We start from the raw sequence: 20,447 nt of genomic DNA on the forward strand, positions 1-20,447 counted from the left end.
ATGATCACTTATCAATATAACAATTTATGCTCCACCAGGAGGGGTCCGTAGACGAACAGCATCTCGAAATGGACGAACAGCATCTCGATGCAACAACATCATCCATACCCTTCCCAATAAACAACCATAGAGGGCTAATCGATTTTGAATTGGCAGCTAAAGACGTTAAACGATGCGCCCGTGGGTTGTCGCAGATGCTGCTCAATTTTAAGGAATCCACTACAATTATTAACAAACGGCAGAAAGGAGCAAAAATTGTAAGAAAAATATTGCTCATATTTTTCGAAGAAAAATTTCTCGCGACATGTTCGTGGAAATTATTGACAATGGGGAAAAAAATAGCCCTGAGTATTTTTAAACACATTTGGAAATGTATTGCATTAGCAATTACATTAACTTTTGATGCTAGTTTTAATTATAAGGTTTTTGAAGCGAAGATGATTCGTATTATTAGAAATATGCATAATAAATACCAAAAAAATAGTACATAAAAATACAATTTACCGATGCTTTTTTGATTTATGCTTCGCGGTATTGCTTGGCGTCGAGTTTTTCAGCGTTCAGTTTTTCGATGTAAAGAACTATCTGGAGAAAATCTATAAAATCCCGGTGCAAATCATCTATATGGTCACCTTTTACGTTCTAGCTTATCTTTCGCACGGAGGCTGCTTAAGCTTCATGATTTTCGATTCTGGCAAACGCATACCAACTTCCCCAGAAGCTGAGCCGGATGCCGAAATAGAACCTTTCGAAGCGATGAGAAAAAATAACGATAAGATAAGATAAATAAGACGAGTAAGTGTTAATTAATGTTGTTAAGCTTTTGTTCGTTCTGTTTCCGTGATTTGGAATCGATGTGAAGTTTATACGATTAGTTAACTCATTATTATTATTCATCATTACTGTTTCTAAAATATGTTACACTGATCCGCCGGTTTTGGATGCATTGTTACCCATTACATGATTTATAAATAAAACTACGAATTGTCTGTTCGTAATCCTATTAATCTTTTTATTAATCTGAGGGACATCTTTTAAGAAATAAAATAACAACTGGACAGGATAAAACAGGAAACGAAATACCTGACGGAGGCATAAATACAAATACAATTCACAACAGTGATTTAAATAAGATAAAAACTACAAACCCGCGAAATCTTTTATTTGGGGCTAAAATTGTATCCAGGTCTCATTCTTAAAACAAATAAATCGTTTTCATTCACCAAACTGGGACACAGGATTTTCTGTGGAGCTTTTAAAATTGGTCAATCACAATGTCGGTTAGATACATAAACGGTACACATGGACATGGAAATGAGTTAACTTACAAATAACACGCAAAAAGCAAAAAACTTACATTCCTTAAAATTCCAAATTCCATTCAAAACTTAAGATTAAGTTGCTGCCATATCGGATACAAAAACAATGTACAACGAATATATATATAAACAATCGTAATACAGTTTATTTATCGGTTCCTGTTTGTTTCGTGTGGTACTTAGTTAGTAACTAAACCCCTTTTACTAGTCACTATTACTAGTTGCTTACGTTTCCTTTATGAAGGATTCAACTAATGGGATAAATGATGTGTAGGATGGCATGTGGTTCACCGCAAGTTTACAAAGTATATCTTTTAAACTATATTCCTCCTGCTCTTTACTTAAACATACATTTTTTTCTTCCCTTTCTGGTATAAATTCATTCAACCCCTCTGGCACGGGGTATAGATGCGTGAAACACTTTTTCGCTGGTGTTCTCAACGGTCGTCCAAAGAAGACCGTTTCCATGCCCCGTTCCAACGCATATTCAAATTTCATGACTTTTTCACCCGACGCCATAAACCAGGAGTCCACATCGTTTGGTGAAATAGCTTCACTTCTTAACAAAAAGTTATCTCTAACAATGACTCTTAGGCCGTTATTTGTTATTATGGGCCTGGTGATGGCCGGGGTGGGTGGAAACGCTACTGCCCGAAGTTGCACACCCCTTACCAGCTGCTGGGCCGCCCGTAACGGTTCCGCTGTGTTAACGTGTTGTTTAATGCTCCCAAGTTCAGCCTCATTTGGGTTGGTAGAGTTATGGAGCAACGGCCCCTTGTTGAGTACTTCGTCCACAACATGGAGGAGGTTGTGGACTTTATACGGAACAAAACCAACTCTATTCCCGAATCTTGTAACAAAGGTTTCTAAACATAGCTTGGCATATGTAAGATACTCCTGCTTGCGTGTTCTGTTACAAATGGCCACACCGAAATGGAGCATACAATATGTGAGGAAATCTGGTGGGCTGAGTGCTCCACGCAGCACCACGAATCCCGCCACATCCATAAAGTATGCCCACATCCAGTGCGGCCATTTGGAAACTGCTATCTCAAATTGGCCATGATTTCTTTCGTGGGGAAAATGAAAGGCAAAAAGTGAGATCTTCAGGAAATCTAACTTTTCGGCTTCCATTTTCTTCACTTTATACCGGCCCCCTACAAACGTATTGTAAAATATCTTCACCACACCTAGGTGCAAGAGATGTCGGTTGTCTCCTACCAAGACATCATTGATCATGTCTATTCCTAATTTTTCAAAAGCATAAATATCTGGTTTCTCGGCTATCCGATGCGTGCCATTGTATTCACCTGCAATGAATTCAGCGTGCGTTCGTAGAGGTGATGAATATTTCGTGTGGTTCACCTCTGGGTTTTTACCATTGGTATACGACACGCAATTATAAATGTACTTTCCCTTCATTATACACTTTGGGCACCCATAATGGCCTGTGTGCCCGGCCGTCTCTGTCATTATGATGAAAAGTAAGGAAAGAGTTATTGGGAAAAAGTAAAATAAATTTATAAGAATTAATTTTTTTTTTCGGAACTCACCTTTCATAAAGGAGTGTGCTGGGGCGTCGGCTTTTATCGTTCGAATTGTCACATTTCTCTTTTTCCGTAGCTCTGTCACCTGCTCACAGAGCGGGCGGAAAAATTCATGGACGTTTGGTTTTCCATCCCCACAAAATACATTCAGCAGGAACGGTTTGCTCGGTTTTGTTTCATCGTACAGTGTCCCAGTAATACACCAAGCGTTGAAACGTGGGTTTATGAGTTGTGGCAAAGGCGCGGCATCGACGTGCAGATCTAACTGCACGTCTGTACTGTCAGGATGTTCAGGTGGTGTATTTTCCTGAATTTCAGATTCTAAATAAAAAATAAGAAGGGAAATATTCGTGAGATCTGATGGCTTGTAAAAAAAAGTAAGTGACCGATTGAAATGAAACTTCACATACGTCCATTTGAAGAGTGTACCAATATAACAAAAAAAACATTAAGCTCGTAGCAGCGCCCTATAGTATCGACCCGCAAAACTTAATCAACAACCTAGTACTTACCTAAATCAGCATTCCAAAAGGCCGCAACCACCTCAGTACCAGCAGGATTACGGACTGCGGTGGGGTTAATGTCCCGCGGCCCCCGGAACAACGTTTGTGGATACTTGGGAATACCACGAATAATTTTTCGCATCATACGCAGCATATGCTGCAGCGTTACTTCTGGTTTACGGTGCACGCTGCGCACGGAGATTCGTATGCATGTACGAAGTACTTGTTCCCCCTGTGGCGTGGGGATCTCCTCATAATCCGGCGGAACAGCATCGAACTCGGTGTCACTGTCGCTGTGGTAATCGTCCACGTAATCGTGTGGTATCTCGATCGTTGGTCCTGCCAATCGCCGCTTCTTGGCCGATCCCGCCTGGGAAGATGCGGTGTATGATGACATTCTGCGATGAGGAAAAAAAAACCGAATATATTTATAATATTTGGAATATTGAAATGTTGAAAATACTAGTTATCATTGTTTGCCCCAGCTCACAGTAGGGAATTTGTATTGGAAAGGCGGACATATTTGTTTTTAGGAAGAGTCTATGGATTTTTTTCATATACAGTGATGATGCCTAATCACCCGCGGCACGTTCATAAAGCACGTGTGTTTCCTACAGTGTGGCCACGGTCACGGTCCTTGCTAGCATGCCCATCGTACTGCTGCTGCAAAAAGACGACGGGCGACGATGGCCAGCAATCGGGCAGCCAACGGAGGACACCCATCCGCCCCTCCGGATATGACGGCGTTGGACCCGCCGAGTCATAACCTGGCAAGCGAGTTACTAACTTACTTATCTCTGCAAACGCGCGATTCACAATCGGTGCAAAGATCCAAACAAAAGATCCGGAATCGAACAAAATGCTAATTTTTCCTGCAAAATTTGCTTCACGAAGGTACTTTTCCACTTGTCACGGGGCACTGAAAACCGATTGAACAGAAACCCTAAGGTAACTTTGATGAAACAGCAAAGGTAACTTTGATTTTGAATTGCACATTTCTTTTATGTAACAAGGGAAGTCGCGATTAAATTAAATGTTTTTTTTTTTCGAAGAATGTTTGCATTTTAAAATGTTCTTTTCTATTTGCCTGAGATGCAAGGAACATAAAATCCTTTTGAGTACGCTTCATTGATTGAAATGATCAGCATCAAAATGGCTAGTGTAACAATTATTGAAAACAAAATTACCGCACTTGTTCTCACTTTCTTACTAACTAAAGCCCACGATCTCGGTAATGGTTTATAAATCCCAACAAATCTCTGCACATTAAAAACTATCTAATACAGCGATTCTATTGTACAGGGTGTCCAAGCAAGCCATCTTTTTTTCATTTGGTTATAAAACAGAAACGGCTGAATATTTTTCGATGCTTAAACATTTATTTTAAAGGTAGATTCTTAGAATTTATGTACAAAATACAGTTTCGGTTGCAGAAATTTAAGAAATATGAAAAATTTATTTCCAACGTGGTAGGTCGTCAAATCATTCGTCAAAAGCACATTTCATTGAAGCTCATTTCCACCTCGGTGGCTGTGTGATGATGGTTTTGGGGTTACAAATTTCTTTTCTCTTTCGTTACCGCAGCTGTTTTATGAAGGACCTTGTGGTAGAACGCAGAAGACCATTGGGTGTACTGAGCAAGGTTGCCAATGGGGTAACAGAAGTATACTGCTTTCTGGTTCAGTCCTTAAAAAGTAAGTTTGTTTTGTTCCATCGAGTAACGAAGGTAATCGAATGTTTACTGTTTCGCCCACCGTTCAGAGCTCGTGGCATCGCAAACAACTCAAATCAAGCAACGCAAGTCGTTGACACTCAACCGCAAAAGAAAGCCAAACCTCTCCGTTCAGAATGTTATGGACATCACTCTTCGGGAGGCCCCACCGGGCGGAGGGGATTATGCTGATCCTGATGATGATTGGTGTAGCCTCGGATCGCTTTCATCAAATGAACTGCGTGATTTTTTCAATGTACGGACAGAAGAAGAGCCGGAACAACAACCTTGGATCAGCGAGTGTACGGATTTGGCGGATATTGGTGAATTTTCCCAAAGCTATGATCACATGCAAACAGTGAATAGCGCACATTTGTAGGGTTTATTTTGTACTTCACAGTTTGTTCGGATGCCTATAGAACGATTCTGCTTTCAGCTATGGCTTGATTCCGACGTTACAACTGGAAACATTGCCGCCTTTGATCAACCATGGACGAACGCTCCCCAAACCTAGCCACGGTGCAAAAGATATGGCGAAGGATGGAAACAAAAAGTAGATACGTTGTGGAACGATGCATCAAAAAGGAATAGGAATTAGTAAGGAATAATGTTTGCTTGGATTCCGGCAGTGAAGCAGTGAATAATCAGGAAAACGTTCATAATGTCGATGCTGCAAAAATCGATATTCGAACATCGAGTGGTAAACATCATGCGAAAATGATTAGTTTCGAACGTTTCAAAAGTTGGGTGGAAAATCCAGTCTCCACACAACGATGTGTCGTAAGTAACAGTGTTTTGCATGTTTTTTTATCTTAAGCTAAGTCACTGTTCGTATTTTACAGCATTCGAAGGATGATGTTATAGCTCTCGGAACACTGAACAAAACATGTTTAGACGAAATGTTCCGAAAGCCACTGCGGCGCTCGCTTGTAGATCATCTTTTCAAGCGCAACACGATAATAAAGCAAAGAGATACTTTCACTGGTTATCAACCCAATAATTGGGTTAGCGAAAGTCCACAGCTTGGAGAAAAGTTGAAAAAGACTCGAACAAAAAGCAAAGACGTACTGCACGATAACAGCGAGTCGTCGAGACAGGACATACTAATCGCGGTCTCAGAGTTTTCAATTGCAAGCATTGAAGAATATGATAAATCAGCGAATGGCTCCATTTCTATCAAAGAAATGATTGATACATTACGCAGTTTGTGGGCTGTTACGCACACTGTTCTTCAGCATTTTGTGTAAGCTTCACGGTTTCTTATCTTTCGAACGTTTGTTCATTTGTTTTGTATATTTCAGCTCTCAATGCTAAAGGAATAATTGTTACAACGAAAAACGAATTCGGGATCCCATCCTACTTGGAAAAGGGTCCCAAATGGAACACCGTACCTGGTGTTGAACACCGTTTGTGGTGTTAAATTCATAATTCTTATTAATTTAGTCAATGCATAGTGCATTTATAAATGTAACCTTTAACTATCAGCCTGAAAATGTATTCTAAGCCAGGGTCTAATTGGAACATGATTACTAGGCCAGTAAATACAGCAATACAATTTAAAGTCGTTCAATTTACTTTGATATTTTATTGTCGAATGACTTACTAACGCAAAAGAATCAGTTATCAAAATCAACATGCTATGATGAGTTGCCACCTGAACTACAAACCAATAAACTGAGCAAGTCCAGAATAAATATGTAATGAAACTACTGCTATGCAGCTCGTGATAAGGGCCTTCAGGGCAAGGCTAAGCCACGATCCGGCCGACACAGCGTTCAGCATACCCTCGAGCCAAACGCCAAACAGTGCGCGCATTCGAGTGGCAACGTGCAAGAAACGGTTCCGTTCAAAAAATTCATATGAACCGATTTTGAAACATGTTTTCGACTATGCTTCAAGATCACACGAACGAACAGAACTGAAACTGTGATTCGAGTTACAAAAATATAGTCGAAAATCTCAAAAAATCAATTTCTTTCGCATTTGTCATCAAGCTGAGGAAAAGAAGAAGCACCAACACTGCAAAGGTTATTATTTCTTCAATATTACAGAAAATTTATTTATTTTGATAGTATCATAATATTTATATGTATGTTCAAATTAATATTAGTTCAATATTTATAATGCATTATTTATAATTGTGTGTGAGTGTGTTTTCTTGTCATCTTTCGCGCTTTAGGTATTCCTCGTGTATCTTTTCCTGATCTGTTCTGTTCCTGATTTGCTGTGGTTTCCCAAAGTGCTTCGATTCACGCTACAGCACAACATTACATCCACACGTTGTTTCACAATTGGGGATCTTTTACATTGCCCTCAGGCTGGCGCAGTTGAATGGAAACCTTTCGATCGAATGTTGCGTGCCTATTTTGAGAATCGCTTCGGTCACATTTACGTGGTCGTTTTTTGTAACAAAAATATTATAGTTCTGCTCGCGCTGTTCGCGTTTTACGAGATGATTTCATGAAAAAAAGGATTTTCAAAAAAACACACTCTATCAACACTGTATTGACCATTCTTCCCAGTCCCGGGGTTGGATATTTTTTCCACCGATTAAACAGTAAACTCACGCGCGCCACACTATCGCGCGTTTATTGTAACTAAATCGACGCAAGAATATGGGTCATGATTCGTTTTTGTTTGTATAAAAGAAACAAATATTAAATACACAATAAACTGTATCCTACCCATAATACGAGCGTACGTTTACGAGGAAATATTCGTATATACTTATATGCATGTACTAGTTATTTATAAATGAGCGAAATGAAAGTCTGATAAACAAAAAAGTATGCTGTTGTCCTAATGTCTTCGAAGAAACCGAAAACACATTCATCACGCTATTAACGGTATTGTTAACGGGCAGTACTGACATCGAAATGCTGATAATCAAAATGAAATAATGTCATTAAAAAACGCTTCCTATCGGTGATAGTTGCAGTTTCCGTTTGCTACATGTGGCTGTGATTTGCTGCAATCAAAATCACACTTTCTTCTATGCACGATCACGGTATTATTATGATCGACGAGGACGAGGGATCACCATTAACTACTACGTGGTTGCTTCTTGTTTCGTTTCCATCACTCTTCCAGTCAACAGCAACAGCATTGCATGTACGATTCTTTTCGGGTCTTTTGCTCGTCCTTTTTTCAGCTGATTTTATCGATGTTCTCTATCACCTCTGCTTCTCTTGTGGCTGGTGTTGTTAAGCTAAATTTGTTTTTCCTACAATTGCTCCTTCATTTACTGCAAAGTACTTTTTGTTGCGTGCAAGGGAGCGAGAATTCGGTTTTGTCTGTTTTAGAAATTATTGCAAAACATAGCAAAGCAAAGAACCGGAGGATCATCAAATCTCTTTCTGTAAGAGCGTCGCAGTTCTAGTATGCTTTTTAGTAGTTACGGCAGTTTATTGGTTTTTTCACGTGTGTGTGTGTGTGTTTTAAATTTGTTACTAGCATTTCGTAAAAGCCAGGTGTCCAATTCCACAAAAGATGGTGATAATGCTCATCGTGGAACGCGGTTCGATATACGGACTTTGCTGGTCTGTGAATTTTTACAAAACATTCATTTTTACAAATCAAACCGATCTTCGTAGGGAACCGCGCCGAACACTTGGTCCTACTATACGGCTGGATGTATATGTACACTTCAGGACCACGATGACCTTTCTATCCCTAGTGTGTGCCTCACTTTCTTCTGAGTCCGGGAGAGTGAGGTTATGCAAAACAAAGATGCTTGACGACTACTTTGTTATCCTTCTTTGCTTCTCACTGTACAACCGAAACAGGAAACGCCTCCTTCAAAGGGGCACAAGAATTAGTAGTTTGTACACTAAACGAACAAAATATACACACTTTGTTATTCACAGTAAACGATAACACATTCTACTAAAACCGACCGTTTCCTTTCTGAAGTGGCGTCTTGTTCCTAGCAACTGTTGCTTTTTCTTTCCAGTTTATGTCGATCAGTCGGTTGAGTTGCCTGTTAGATTTCGTATGGATCTGTGTGTGTGTGTTTTTCTGTTCACTTCTCTGCCTCGTTATTTTTTTTCAATATTCCCGTGTTGCTTTGTTTTTCGTGGTCACATAAGTGTCTTAATACTTTTGCGGGTTGGTACTTTTGAATACGCATTTTTTGTTAGTAATCCTGTACTGGGAGATGAACGTAACTCGAAAAGGAATCGATTGTGGCAAATTAATGGTAAAAATGTAGCTTATTTCACATTTTAAAATTTACACTTTACAGAGCGGGATAGAAGATGAAAGCAACTGTTGCTGAGAAGGTTACTTGTGTCTTCCATCGTTCTTCACACACACAAAAATTAACATTTTCATCACCAGTCAAACGACGGCGACATTCAAGAAGGCGTTTTGTGGTGCCCGTTTCCGTGCGGGCTTTCCGTGGTGGTGATACAATTTCAATCCGTTTGATCCTATCGTAACCTGTGTGTTCCAACGTATTGCTTTCGAATGTTGCTTTCGGGGGCCTGTCCTGTTAATTTGTTGGTGCGAAACGTATGATGGTTGTTCTGTGTCTTTTCATCTTAATCGTTTTTTCTCAATTTCAGCTAACCGACCGTTTTCACAGTTGGCGGAGTGTGGCCGACCAACAGTTGTCAAGTTGCTCATGCTCCTTTAACACGCCGAGCGATTAGGATTGTGTTCTAAACACAAAGGAATGATGTTAGTTTCTTTGTACTTTTTAAATCGATTTCTAAACAGCAGTGACAGTTACCAGATGAATGTGGACGAGGAGCTTTAATTGCATTCATTGCTTCGCGTTTTGATTGCTAGGTCGTTATCGAAAGGATTGAGTATCAGCCAAACCACAACTGTACAACACAGCACTTCCTCGGTCTGCCGTCGTTAAAAGCCTGATGTGCGATTTGAAACCAATAATAAAAGCATCTTTCATAAAAACAAAATTCAGCGCAATGACATGCGGCGGCACTGGTTTGTCCTAACTTCGGTTCGTGTTCTCTTGTTGCGCTTGCCCGATTCGTGTTTGTAAAGTTCACTGTACATATCACGTTTTGTTTTCAAGAGGGTTGTTTTGAAAATTATTTCAACCGTATTCCTTATCTGATTTTGTGTTATTTTCGCTGTTCAACGTGTCTACCATCGTCTGTGTTTTGTAAGGGCGCGCGTGTTGTTTGTTCGGTTGCGTGTATCGCTGGCTTATAAGGTATTATTTTCAAAACATGCGTTATGCTTTAAGGGTTTGCTGCTCTCCTTTCGGCGAGGTGAGGATGTGCTGTTTCTTACGCTTGCGTTGCTTGCTTTACAATTTACTTTTCACAAATTTCACATAGCTTCTGGTTTTTCTTCGTCCGGAGACAAATAAAAACAAATTATCTTTAGTTATCAAATATTCTATGAACAATCGAAGGCATCCTGAAGAGTTTTTGAGACTCAATATAGTGTTTTGTATGTTTTTGTTTCTCTTTTCTTAAAACTGTATTGTTTGATGTTGGTTTGTACAGAGCTGCGAGCTACACTTCCTAAGTTCCACACGAAATACACATTTTTCTATCTCTCTTGCGAATGAATTTACAATTAAAGAGCCAAATCTAAAACGGAAAACACTGGATCAGAAGCGCTGCATCATGCGGGGATTGATTTGTACAACAATGAAGGGCCTAGAAATTAGTGTGTTTAAAATTACGGTACCCCGGCGTTTACACACTGTATTGTTGCGTCTTGTTATTGTGTGTTGCGTGAGAAATTCGCGCAGTTTAGTAAGTTTAGTACAAAAACGACCAAATCAAAAACAATAAATACATTTGTTTACAAAGACGCGATGCTCTTTCCCTCAGCAACGTCGGCAACGCACGCATTACCGAGAGTGTGCTGCAATCGCTGTTTTCCTTCTTTCAGTCGTTGTTTTTCAACATCATAAGTGGTAAGCTAATACACTCACACACAGTATGATACCCTAAGACATCACAAACCAATGCCGGTGGCAATCAGCAGTTCGGTAATCACACGTAAAACTGATCTAATGTAGTCTGTCGCCAAAATGCCTGGTATAAGCATTGAAGTACGTTGTAGAATTATAGAGAAAACAAATTTATCTCCAGAGGGCTGCACAGTTCTTCACTTTCCACCGTCTCGGTCTTGGTTACTGTACACATCACTGGTTGGTGGTTGTTTTTAATTTACAGCTGTGGCTTCGCAAGTGTGTGTTAAAATGTTTACTGAATGGTAGTACGCAGGTGTTACTATCCTTCCGTTTGCACAGGCAGCCTGGGATTTCACATTGGTATTCTCTTTCGTCGGTTCTCTTTTTGTAATGTGCCCTACGCTACCTTTGCTGATGTATGTACATTTGATCCTTTTGGTTTTCCTCAGATATTCGTTTGCTATCCTCCGCGTGTGATCTGCTTCTTTGAGTTGTGTTGCTGTTTTGTTGTGTTTCGTGTTGATATTACATTGTTGATCGTTGATCATTGGTTTGCTTTTTTACAGAACGTTTTTCATATTTTTGCGATTTTACATTATCTTGATTTTTCATTTCTTTGCTTAGCACAGTCATGAGATCTTCCTTGACGTTTTGGGGGAGGGGCGATGATTCGTAGGGGGTTTACAACAGTGCTCTTGTTACTTTCAGCAAAATTCTAGCAACTAATTATCGCAAAAGTTTTGCACACACACACGTGGGTGCTCAATCCGCGCCTTCGTACGTTTGATTTAGCGTTTAGGACCATCATCCTCACAGAAGTAACTCATGATTACAATATTTACGAATGATTTCTACAGCTCTTTTGTATCTAATATTTTCTAATTTACAATCAAACACTATATTCAAAATGCTCCTTCTTTCTAATCACCTCTCTCTCTTTCATCATGTGTGTGTGTTGTGTGTGGTCTCTTATTTATTTTTAAGAAAAAAAGGTTTCAAGTGGTAATCTCCTTTAATTTCCGATGAACTTTTAAAAATTCCACATCCTTCGAAACGGCGATCTCTCCCTGTTGACACAGTTTCCCTCCGACCGAATTTTCGACCATTGATCAATCGCTCTCTATTGTGTTCCCTATCTGCGTTATGTGTTTTTGTAAGAAACGTGTGAGTTGTGAGTTGTGGAAGTTTTCACCATTCCGGGGGGCCGTTTGTGTGTCAGTATAAAATAACTATTTAAATTTTGTACAGCGATATACAACGATGCCTTTTCTGTATGTGAGTTGTGTTTGTGTCTGTCCTAGGAGTGTGTTTGCATATTAAATTACCCATTTTGTTATTTGTTTCTTCGCCGAAACAGAGTTTATCCATCAATTTATGGTTGTCAGCCTTGCTTGAAAATGTTGCTACTGTAGCCTGTAGTAAGAAATTCATGTAGAGAATTGATATCAAGGGTCTAGGTATTCTAGTATATTAATTCGAAGCTTCATACCAAGGTTGTCTTCTTCGTAGAATAGTTTCCTTTCCAAAATGTATTAAATGTGTTGCGCTATGTTCTGCTTTTGATCGTATGTTTCTATTTTTCCAGTTTTTAGCTTCCCTTTTCGCTTTGCCAGCATTGACAGGCTTTCTGTTTCAACACGTTTTATTAGTAGTTCGTATTAAATTCTAGAAAATTGTTTCTAAGAAAAACGTCTATCCACGAGCAGGATTTTGTTTATATATATATATATATGTATTTACCATGGGAGCACAATACAAAGTTCTCTAGGCTAGGTTGCCCAATTCTTGTAGCGCTCTACTGCCCGCCATACAAGCACTACTATTTCAGCACGTCCAGCTCAATTACGAAACTTCACCATATATAAAGCATAAAATTAACACCTAAAGGGCCAGGGGAGGATGAGGACAAATGTTCTGTATCTGCGTGCGTGGCAGCAGCACAAAGAACGCGTGGCGAACGCAGAGGATTCAACTAATAATTCATTTCCTCCATAGAGGAGATTTGGAAAATTCCAATTACCTATTTTACAAATAAGAATATTTCTTAAGCAAAATAAACCTATATAAGAAACTGGCTCCGTAAGCAGCAACAAAAAAAAGCGCCGCATCAGAACTTTGCGGGGGGGTGGGGGGTTGCAGAATGCATGAGGCAGGTTATAAATTAACGAGAGAATGTAGCTCGCTCTATATTGGTTGCGTGTTTCTTACGTTGTACATTTTTTTTAATGTGCTCCCTCGCTTCGGGGCGTAGCAAGTGACCGAACTCTTGATTTTCAGTTTATGTAATTACCTTTTCTCTTGTACGTCCTTAAATGATACATACTTAAACTTTTTCGCTTCCAGCGAACCAAGAGCTGCTGTGCGCCACAAACTTTCAGACGGAGTTGTAGAAAATGATACTCCATTCTGGTTTGTTTATCAGTTGTTTCTAACTCCGCACGCAGCAACACACATCCAACGGGGAGCGCGTAGGCAATCCCGTTGGGTAACGCTAGGTAATGTTAAAAACGTTAGCGAAGCAGCGTAGCGCGACTGGCCTTTTTAACTCTCGTGCGCTATACAGTAACTAGCGTATGTGTGTGTCTTAATTGCATCGAAATTTCCGTTAAAATCACCGGCCCGTGATTTCTCAATCACAATTACGCAACGATGCTGCAACCATTCGCTCGTTTACCGCTTTTCACTATCTCAGTTCTATCTGGATGTGCGCAAGTGTTGGCCGTTCCGCCGCTACACTCTCTAGTCACCAACGGGCACGAGTTCGATTTATTCCTATCGATTATATTAAATTTCGAAAAAAATACATTTAATTTCTCGTACCTAGTCACTCCATGTATCGCCATAGAATTTCTGTTTTATATTTTACTACTTCATTTGTTAGTTTTCTTTTCTTGTCTAAGAAAGGATAATGCACTGCGTTAAAACACATGCAAATGCAGGCATGTTTTTGCTGGGCCAGTGAGATGCAATCGTTCGAAACATATTTCGTTGAGATTGGCTTTTTTACTTGCGGACTTTTTCTCGGAAAAATTACTTAATTTTGCCTAACAGACGCATTTTTGAAATAATTTAATTTAAAGAGTCCAATAATATTGTGACGTGTTGTCACTTTTTCTATTGTTGTTCGTCCAACGTGCGATGAACTAAGAGAAAACTAATCAAATTATTATTACGTAAATACTACCTTGTCCACACGCAAGGAACAACCCCGTTGTTTGCCAAATTATGAGAATATCCTTTGCCGTATTCATTCGAATAACGACATTACACTAACTCTAAAGTACTCCATTCCGAGCAATGATTGAGGGGCCGATTGCACGCAATAGCCCTGAAGAGAGTTTCGAGCTCCTTTCCTTTGCTCCGCACTTGGCGTGTGTTAAATTGTTGGTACGTTTTTTAATGTTTAGTCATTTGTGTGTTTATATTCGTTTACTATTTGATGTGTGGATGTTTTTCCTCCTCTGCCGCTACTTTTTAAGTTTTCTTGAAAAAATGATCCCTATGCCAGCTTCTTCCTAGTAATTAATTAAAAATAATTGATACTGCTTCCTTACGCGCTGTACGATAGTTGTAAGGTTATTTTCTACGCACTTAAAAACAACATCGCGTTGCATCAACATCAAATGGAGCGTGCGTACGTGCGCGCACACACACGGTTAGTTATTTGTCATTTTTAAAAACCCATCATTCCCTCCGTTGCCAAACGTGCCGCCGGAGGGAACTAAGGGACACGGGTTATTATTTATTACACGAGCGGAGAGAGATTGTGTTTTCTTTTTTAGCTTGACGCGAAGTGCTTAGTTTCCGTGTTGGTGGTAGGAATAGGACTTTCAGAGAGACAGCTGATCTAAACCAAGACAAAAATGGCTCACCGTCAAAGTGCGAGTGGGAAGTGCAAATCACAATAAAACCACTCTCGACACTGGCGGGTTTGAAAAGCGAATCGGAATGGTTGGTAGACTTTCGCCCTGAAGTCATGTTAATCAAGGGATTCCTTCCAACGAAAACCCATCGATAAAGCATAACCATACTCAGAGCTCGAGTATGGTCAGTTTCATTCGAAAAAATGGTAGAAACATATTTTGTATATGCCATTGCCGTTTGGAGAAGCCGTTAAAAAAAGCCTTTGTTAAACCAACCACCAACCAGGATTGTTTCTGTGAGCGCCAGACCAGTGTGCTGCCTTCTGTCGTCAACTATCCCTTCTCAAAGGGATCGTGTACACGCAGCGGGGATTCTACGCCAAGCTACGCTATTTGGTTCGCTTGCATCCGCCGTTACACTCTGTAAACACAGAACACACGCACTCTCTCTCTCTCCCTCATTGTTATATTCATTTTAGTGTTATATAAATATGTTGTTCTTACGCTTAACATAATCTTAAGACACTGTCCCCCGGGTACAATGTTTGCCCAATGCGTCTCTCCGTCGTGTAATCGACCCTCGTTTCAATTTCTTGCGCCATGGGACTGTCTTTTCTCAATAAAATCGTATCCCATATCTTTCGGTCGCTATCTTACGGTGAGAAGATTGGTGATTTTGAATAAACATTGAACACCAGAGGTCGGGGCACGATCACTCTACTTATGCGTATAAAAATAACGTAAAGGTCGAGGGAATTCTCTAATGAATTCATCATTTGTTCATCACTTACGCTAAATTTCCTGTTCGTCGATCACTCCTGTGTATGATCATTCGCCTTTGCTCTTTGCTTAACAACGCTTCTTTTACGTCAGTAGGAAAATAAACTAGAAAAGCATCTTCTCGATCTCGATTACCAACGTAGTGCATCGTTTGACACAGAAAGATCCTCTAACGACTGGGGTTCTATTCATTTTAACTAAACGCTCCGTTTACTGCTATTTTCATTGAGTGCGTACGATGACGACGACACTGGTGGTCGGGGAGCACCCGTAACCATGCTGTGCTTTAAGCGTGTTTACATTCTGCTATTACACCGAGTGTTCTCGGTTTCGGAACCGCATTTGTTGAACTGAGATCGGACAATGTTCTCTTTAAAGTAAAATCTAAACAGAAAGAGTTATTTTACACCTCGATGGTGCAAAACAAATGTACATAGTTCGGAAAGGCGGTATCACACTTTTGCTACAAGAAAAACGGATTCCTCGCCCTCGTCTCAGTTGAACCGCGTACGCCGGGCAATCGACCTTACTTCTCGCACTTAGTGATTTGGGGGTTTACACTTTCTTTTTCCTGTGGTAGTAAATGCAATCGAAAAATGTACACACAAATTATACACGTTATGAAATAGAACTACTTCTAAATTGGATAGACTGGTCCAAACTGAGAGACAATTACGAGGAGCGTCTTGTAAAAAAATGTTAAACTCCTTAAACTTAAATTCCATCAAGGGATGAGACACGGAAAAACGCATCTGGCCATATGCCAGCGCAAGCCCACTGGCTCCGTCGCTCTTTCCGCGTTTGCAGTAGGTCCCTCTTTCTTTTCCGTCGTTCACGGGGATTTCAAGAACGATAACCGGCACACGTTACGTTAGAAAAAAAATATTTACACGACACTCCACACAGACACACACTGGAGCGCGTTCCCTGGGAGCGCTTCTCTACCAAAAGGAACTTCCAACTTCCTGGGGTGTCACGACACCGACGTCGTTTACATTACGCCGTTCGTCGGTGGTCCGATTGGACGCAGTGCCGAGGTTCCGCCGGTTCCGTTGCTGTTTCCATTGACGTTCGCTGTGACTCCGCCGTTCGAGGTGCCAGAGTCGCCCACCACTTCGCTGCCGCTTACTCCTGCGCCACCGTTACCATTCGCAACGTTAGTGCCACCGTTTGAAGGACCGTTGGTGACGCCCGTTTCTCCCCCAGGGACGTTTCCTCCGTTACTTGCGCCGCCGGGTGCGCCAGCTCCAGCTGTGGAGTTAGGGTTTGCGGTCGCTCCACCAGGGCCGGCCGAACCACCACCACCACCTCCGCCAATGGAGCTCGGGGTTTTGAGCGAAAATTTATCCAATTTCGCGATGATGTGCTTGCCGTACGTATACTTCTTCAGTGAGTTCATGTGCGGTCGAATCTTGTGCAGCAGCACCTTGCGTTGGGTGGGCTCCGAGACGTCGATCATCTTCTGCACGACGTAGTTCGCGTACTGATCCTTCATCATCACGTGCAGGCCACTGGAATGGGGGAATGAATCGGTGTCGAAAGATTAAAGTCCGATAATCGAGATTAAAACCACCGTGTTCGCCTGACCGCCTCTGAATGATCGAAAGATTCTTCTCACACACAACACTTACGCGTCATTAAACGAACAGACTTCCTCGATCAGCAGCGCTCTCTCTCCGCGGGTAGCGTGAGTGACGCACTTTTCGACGACATTCGACGCGAACTTGTGCTGCGACAGTATCAACACCTTGCCACGAACGCTTGCAATCAGCGCCGACTTGTCCTCCGGTTTGCCGTGTTCTGAATGTTAGGAATAGAATAAAATGGAAGAAACTGTGAGATTAGGAAATATTTTCAGTAATACCGCAACTTACCGAGTACGTGCTGGATGACGTAGTTCCCGTACTGGTCCTGGATCAGCTGCTCGGTGTTGGCGTGCAGTTCGGCCAGTATCGGGGCCGTCTGCTCCGGGGTGCAGTGCTCCAGTATCCGCTGGATCACGCGGCACCCGTACGGGTGTGTACTCAGCGAGTACACCTGGTTGCGGAACGCATCGATGATGAACTGCAGTGCCACCGGGTCGACGCACTCGATGCACTTCTGCACGACGTGGTTCCCGTTCTGGTCCTTCACGCACTTCAGCACGTGACCATCCAGTTCGCGCACGATCTCCTGCTGCTGCTCGGCCGGAATGCTTTCCAGGGCCTTCTGTATCACCCGGCAGCCGTACATCTGCAGTGCCAGGGGAAGCACGTGGCCCTTAACTTGCTGGGCCAGCGCTTGCTTTTGCTCCGGGGACCCGAACTCGAAGAACTTTTGGATCACGTAGTTCCCGAACACGTCCGTCATCAGGTTGTACGCGGCACCCAGGATTTCGCTGAACACGAGCTGCTTCTCCGAGCCGGTCGCACGCTCCAGCTTCTGCTGGATGAAGCGCGACCCGTGCTGATCCTGCGAGAACTCGACGATGTGGTTGGTCAGATCGCGTAGCTGCAGGTTCGGAAAGCGCTGGTTGCGGAAGTCCTCCAGAAGGCGCGATCTACCCGGAGGCCTATCGAGGCCGGGTGCAGCAGCACCGGGCACGACCGGTGCCGCTGCTGGTGCCGCCGTTGGTCGACCAACGGCACTGGATATCCGCGAGAACAGCGCCTGAGCCGAACAGTTGCTCGACCCGAACATGGCGTTGGCCGTCGAAATGCCGGGCACCAGTCCGGGGTTCACCTGGCGGAACTTGGTTTCGGCCCCGGGCGCACGGCTCGTCACGAGCGCACCCAGTCCGGACACGGGTGGCGGAGTTAGCGACGGTCCGAGCGGGCTGGCCGAGGCTGCGGCCACCGTTCCAAGGCCACTGTAGGTACCGGCACCGACGGGCCACTTGCGGGCCGCGGCCGCCACTGCGGCTGCAGCCGCATTCGTCACCATCGCGTTTGATGACGCGGCGGAGGTGTAGTCCAACGACGGACTGAAGGCCGATGTGTTGCGATCAAATGAGTCCCGACGGGTCGTCATGGATGATGTGTTCAAGGCACCGAGTCCTGTTGAATGAACGTTGAAACGGAATGAAACGAATGGCCGTTAAATGGCTGTCTTTATATGCTGCTTTACAGGTAAACTGTCAATGGTGGCTCTAACGCACGAATCGTATGAAAGTTCTACCCCGTGATGGACGACCGTCCAACTATCCTAGCCGATTGTGCGAGAAGCAAGGATAATGGGATGGGCGGACAATGTTATGTGTATGTAGGATCACCACATCGTTAAAACGAATCTCGACAACGAACTCTAGAGTAACAGAATAGCGGGGTAGAGATCCCGTGAACGTTGTCGACAGGAGGTACGAAACGTTTTCTGGTTCCATTCATGCCGGACAGTGATCAGGTAACGGTCTTGGGTTTACGGAAATACGTTTGTCACAGGCAAAAAAGGAACTTCATCAAAGACGAAAAATTTATGAATGAGTCTTTGGAATTCTTGAATGGACAAAACGGTACGGTAATTTTGGGGAAATCCTTTCATGCGAAAGTGGTGAGATAATTATCTCACAACAAAGCCTGATACACCGAAACACCGTCCTGGGCGAACCGCAAGCTTCGAGAGCATAACCTGGGCCCATTATGCAAACCAAGCGCGCTAAACACGCGCCGATCATTTTACGTAATCCAAACCCAATCGATCGTAAGCCGGAAAGAAAATACTGTCACTCAAAGGCTTGGCCCAAACACTCAAGGCGATCAGAAAAAACAAACCCAGGAAAAGGATGGAGACATTTGCCACCAGCCGCTGCCCACAAACCGAATCGATTATTGTCTCTCGTTGTGGGTTGTATTGGATTTTCATCAAGTTTCCTCAGAGCAGCGTATCGAAGCGCGTCTGTCCCGGCTTTAAAACAACGACACACACCGGTGCAGGTTGAGAGAAAAGGCTTTCCTTACGAAACACCGATAATCAACACGCTGGCCAACGCTGGCAACAGATTTTCCGTTTCAATAAACACTAGAGACGTCTACGTGATCGGCTACAAATTTGTTGCGGAGAATGCAATTTTTTGCGCCCTCAATCAAATACAGACCGCAACAATAATTACGGACCACAAACCATACAAAGCAACGGACACGACCGACCACCGGCCAGCTGGACGCTGGGACTACATTGCTAAGGAGGGCTTTCTGGATTTGTAATGCACACTTGGCAAGCGAAGTGGGTCATCGGCTGGCAACCGAAACTACCGGATCAAGAGACTTGGGAAATGTACCTTTTTATTGTAACACTTTTTCGAAATCTTAACCAGGAAAGCCTTGTGTACAAACATAGATCCAAAAATTGTCTCGTTTACGGTCGTTTCTGTGAGCGAAACATGGCTCGAAGAATGTTACTTTTGAATCTTTTGCATGGAAAGAGAAGCCAGGGGTGTTTTTTTGTAACGCTACGGGGAGAGAGATGGAGTCAAACCCAAGATACGGTTAATTAGTGGTACCTGTGTTGGCGTGCCTGGTAATGTCTTTGTTGGCGAGAAAAACTAGACACATTCCAAACGAACAAAAAAAGCGCTTCGAAAAGTTTCGCTATTTCCACTCTTGCAAACCGTACCTGTGTCGATACGGCTCATTCTGTTCCTCTAACATTAAGAAACTGTACCCAGAGAGTTAGACGACGACGGCGTGTCCAGCGAACTCATTTCGGGGAAATTTTCCTTCGCAAAAGTATTTCGCGATCGTTGATCAAAATTCAACACATTCCTTGATGCCACACGGGTTGGTTTTCCTTTCACTTGCTTTCGCGTCTCCTCTTTCGATAAGGCGTGGCACCCCCGCCGCAAAGGTGACGT

General features: G+C 42.5%; 1 protein-coding gene across 1 annotated transcript in view; it reads right to left on the reverse strand.

Annotated features, from left to right (window-relative positions):
* Nucleotides 1–16,613: 16,613 nt before the first annotated feature.
* The window catches only part of LOC128270141 (maternal protein pumilio), a 62,456-nt gene continuing 58,622 nt past the window's right edge, over nucleotides 16,614–20,447 (reverse strand). The window contains exons 4-6 of the mRNA XM_053007545.1: nucleotides 17,497–18,657; nucleotides 17,254–17,422; nucleotides 16,614–17,133 (exon numbers count right to left, since the gene is read on the reverse strand). Coding sequence (XP_052863505.1) covers nucleotides 16,614–17,133; nucleotides 17,254–17,422; nucleotides 17,497–18,657 — 1,850 coding nt within the window. The remainder of the gene's footprint in view (nucleotides 17,134–17,253; nucleotides 17,423–17,496; nucleotides 18,658–20,447) is intronic.

Source organism: Anopheles cruzii, chromosome 3, assembly GCF_943734635.1.
Source record: "Anopheles cruzii chromosome 3, idAnoCruzAS_RS32_06, whole genome shotgun sequence".
Lineage (NCBI taxonomy): Eukaryota > Metazoa > Arthropoda > Insecta > Diptera > Culicidae > Anopheles > Anopheles cruzii.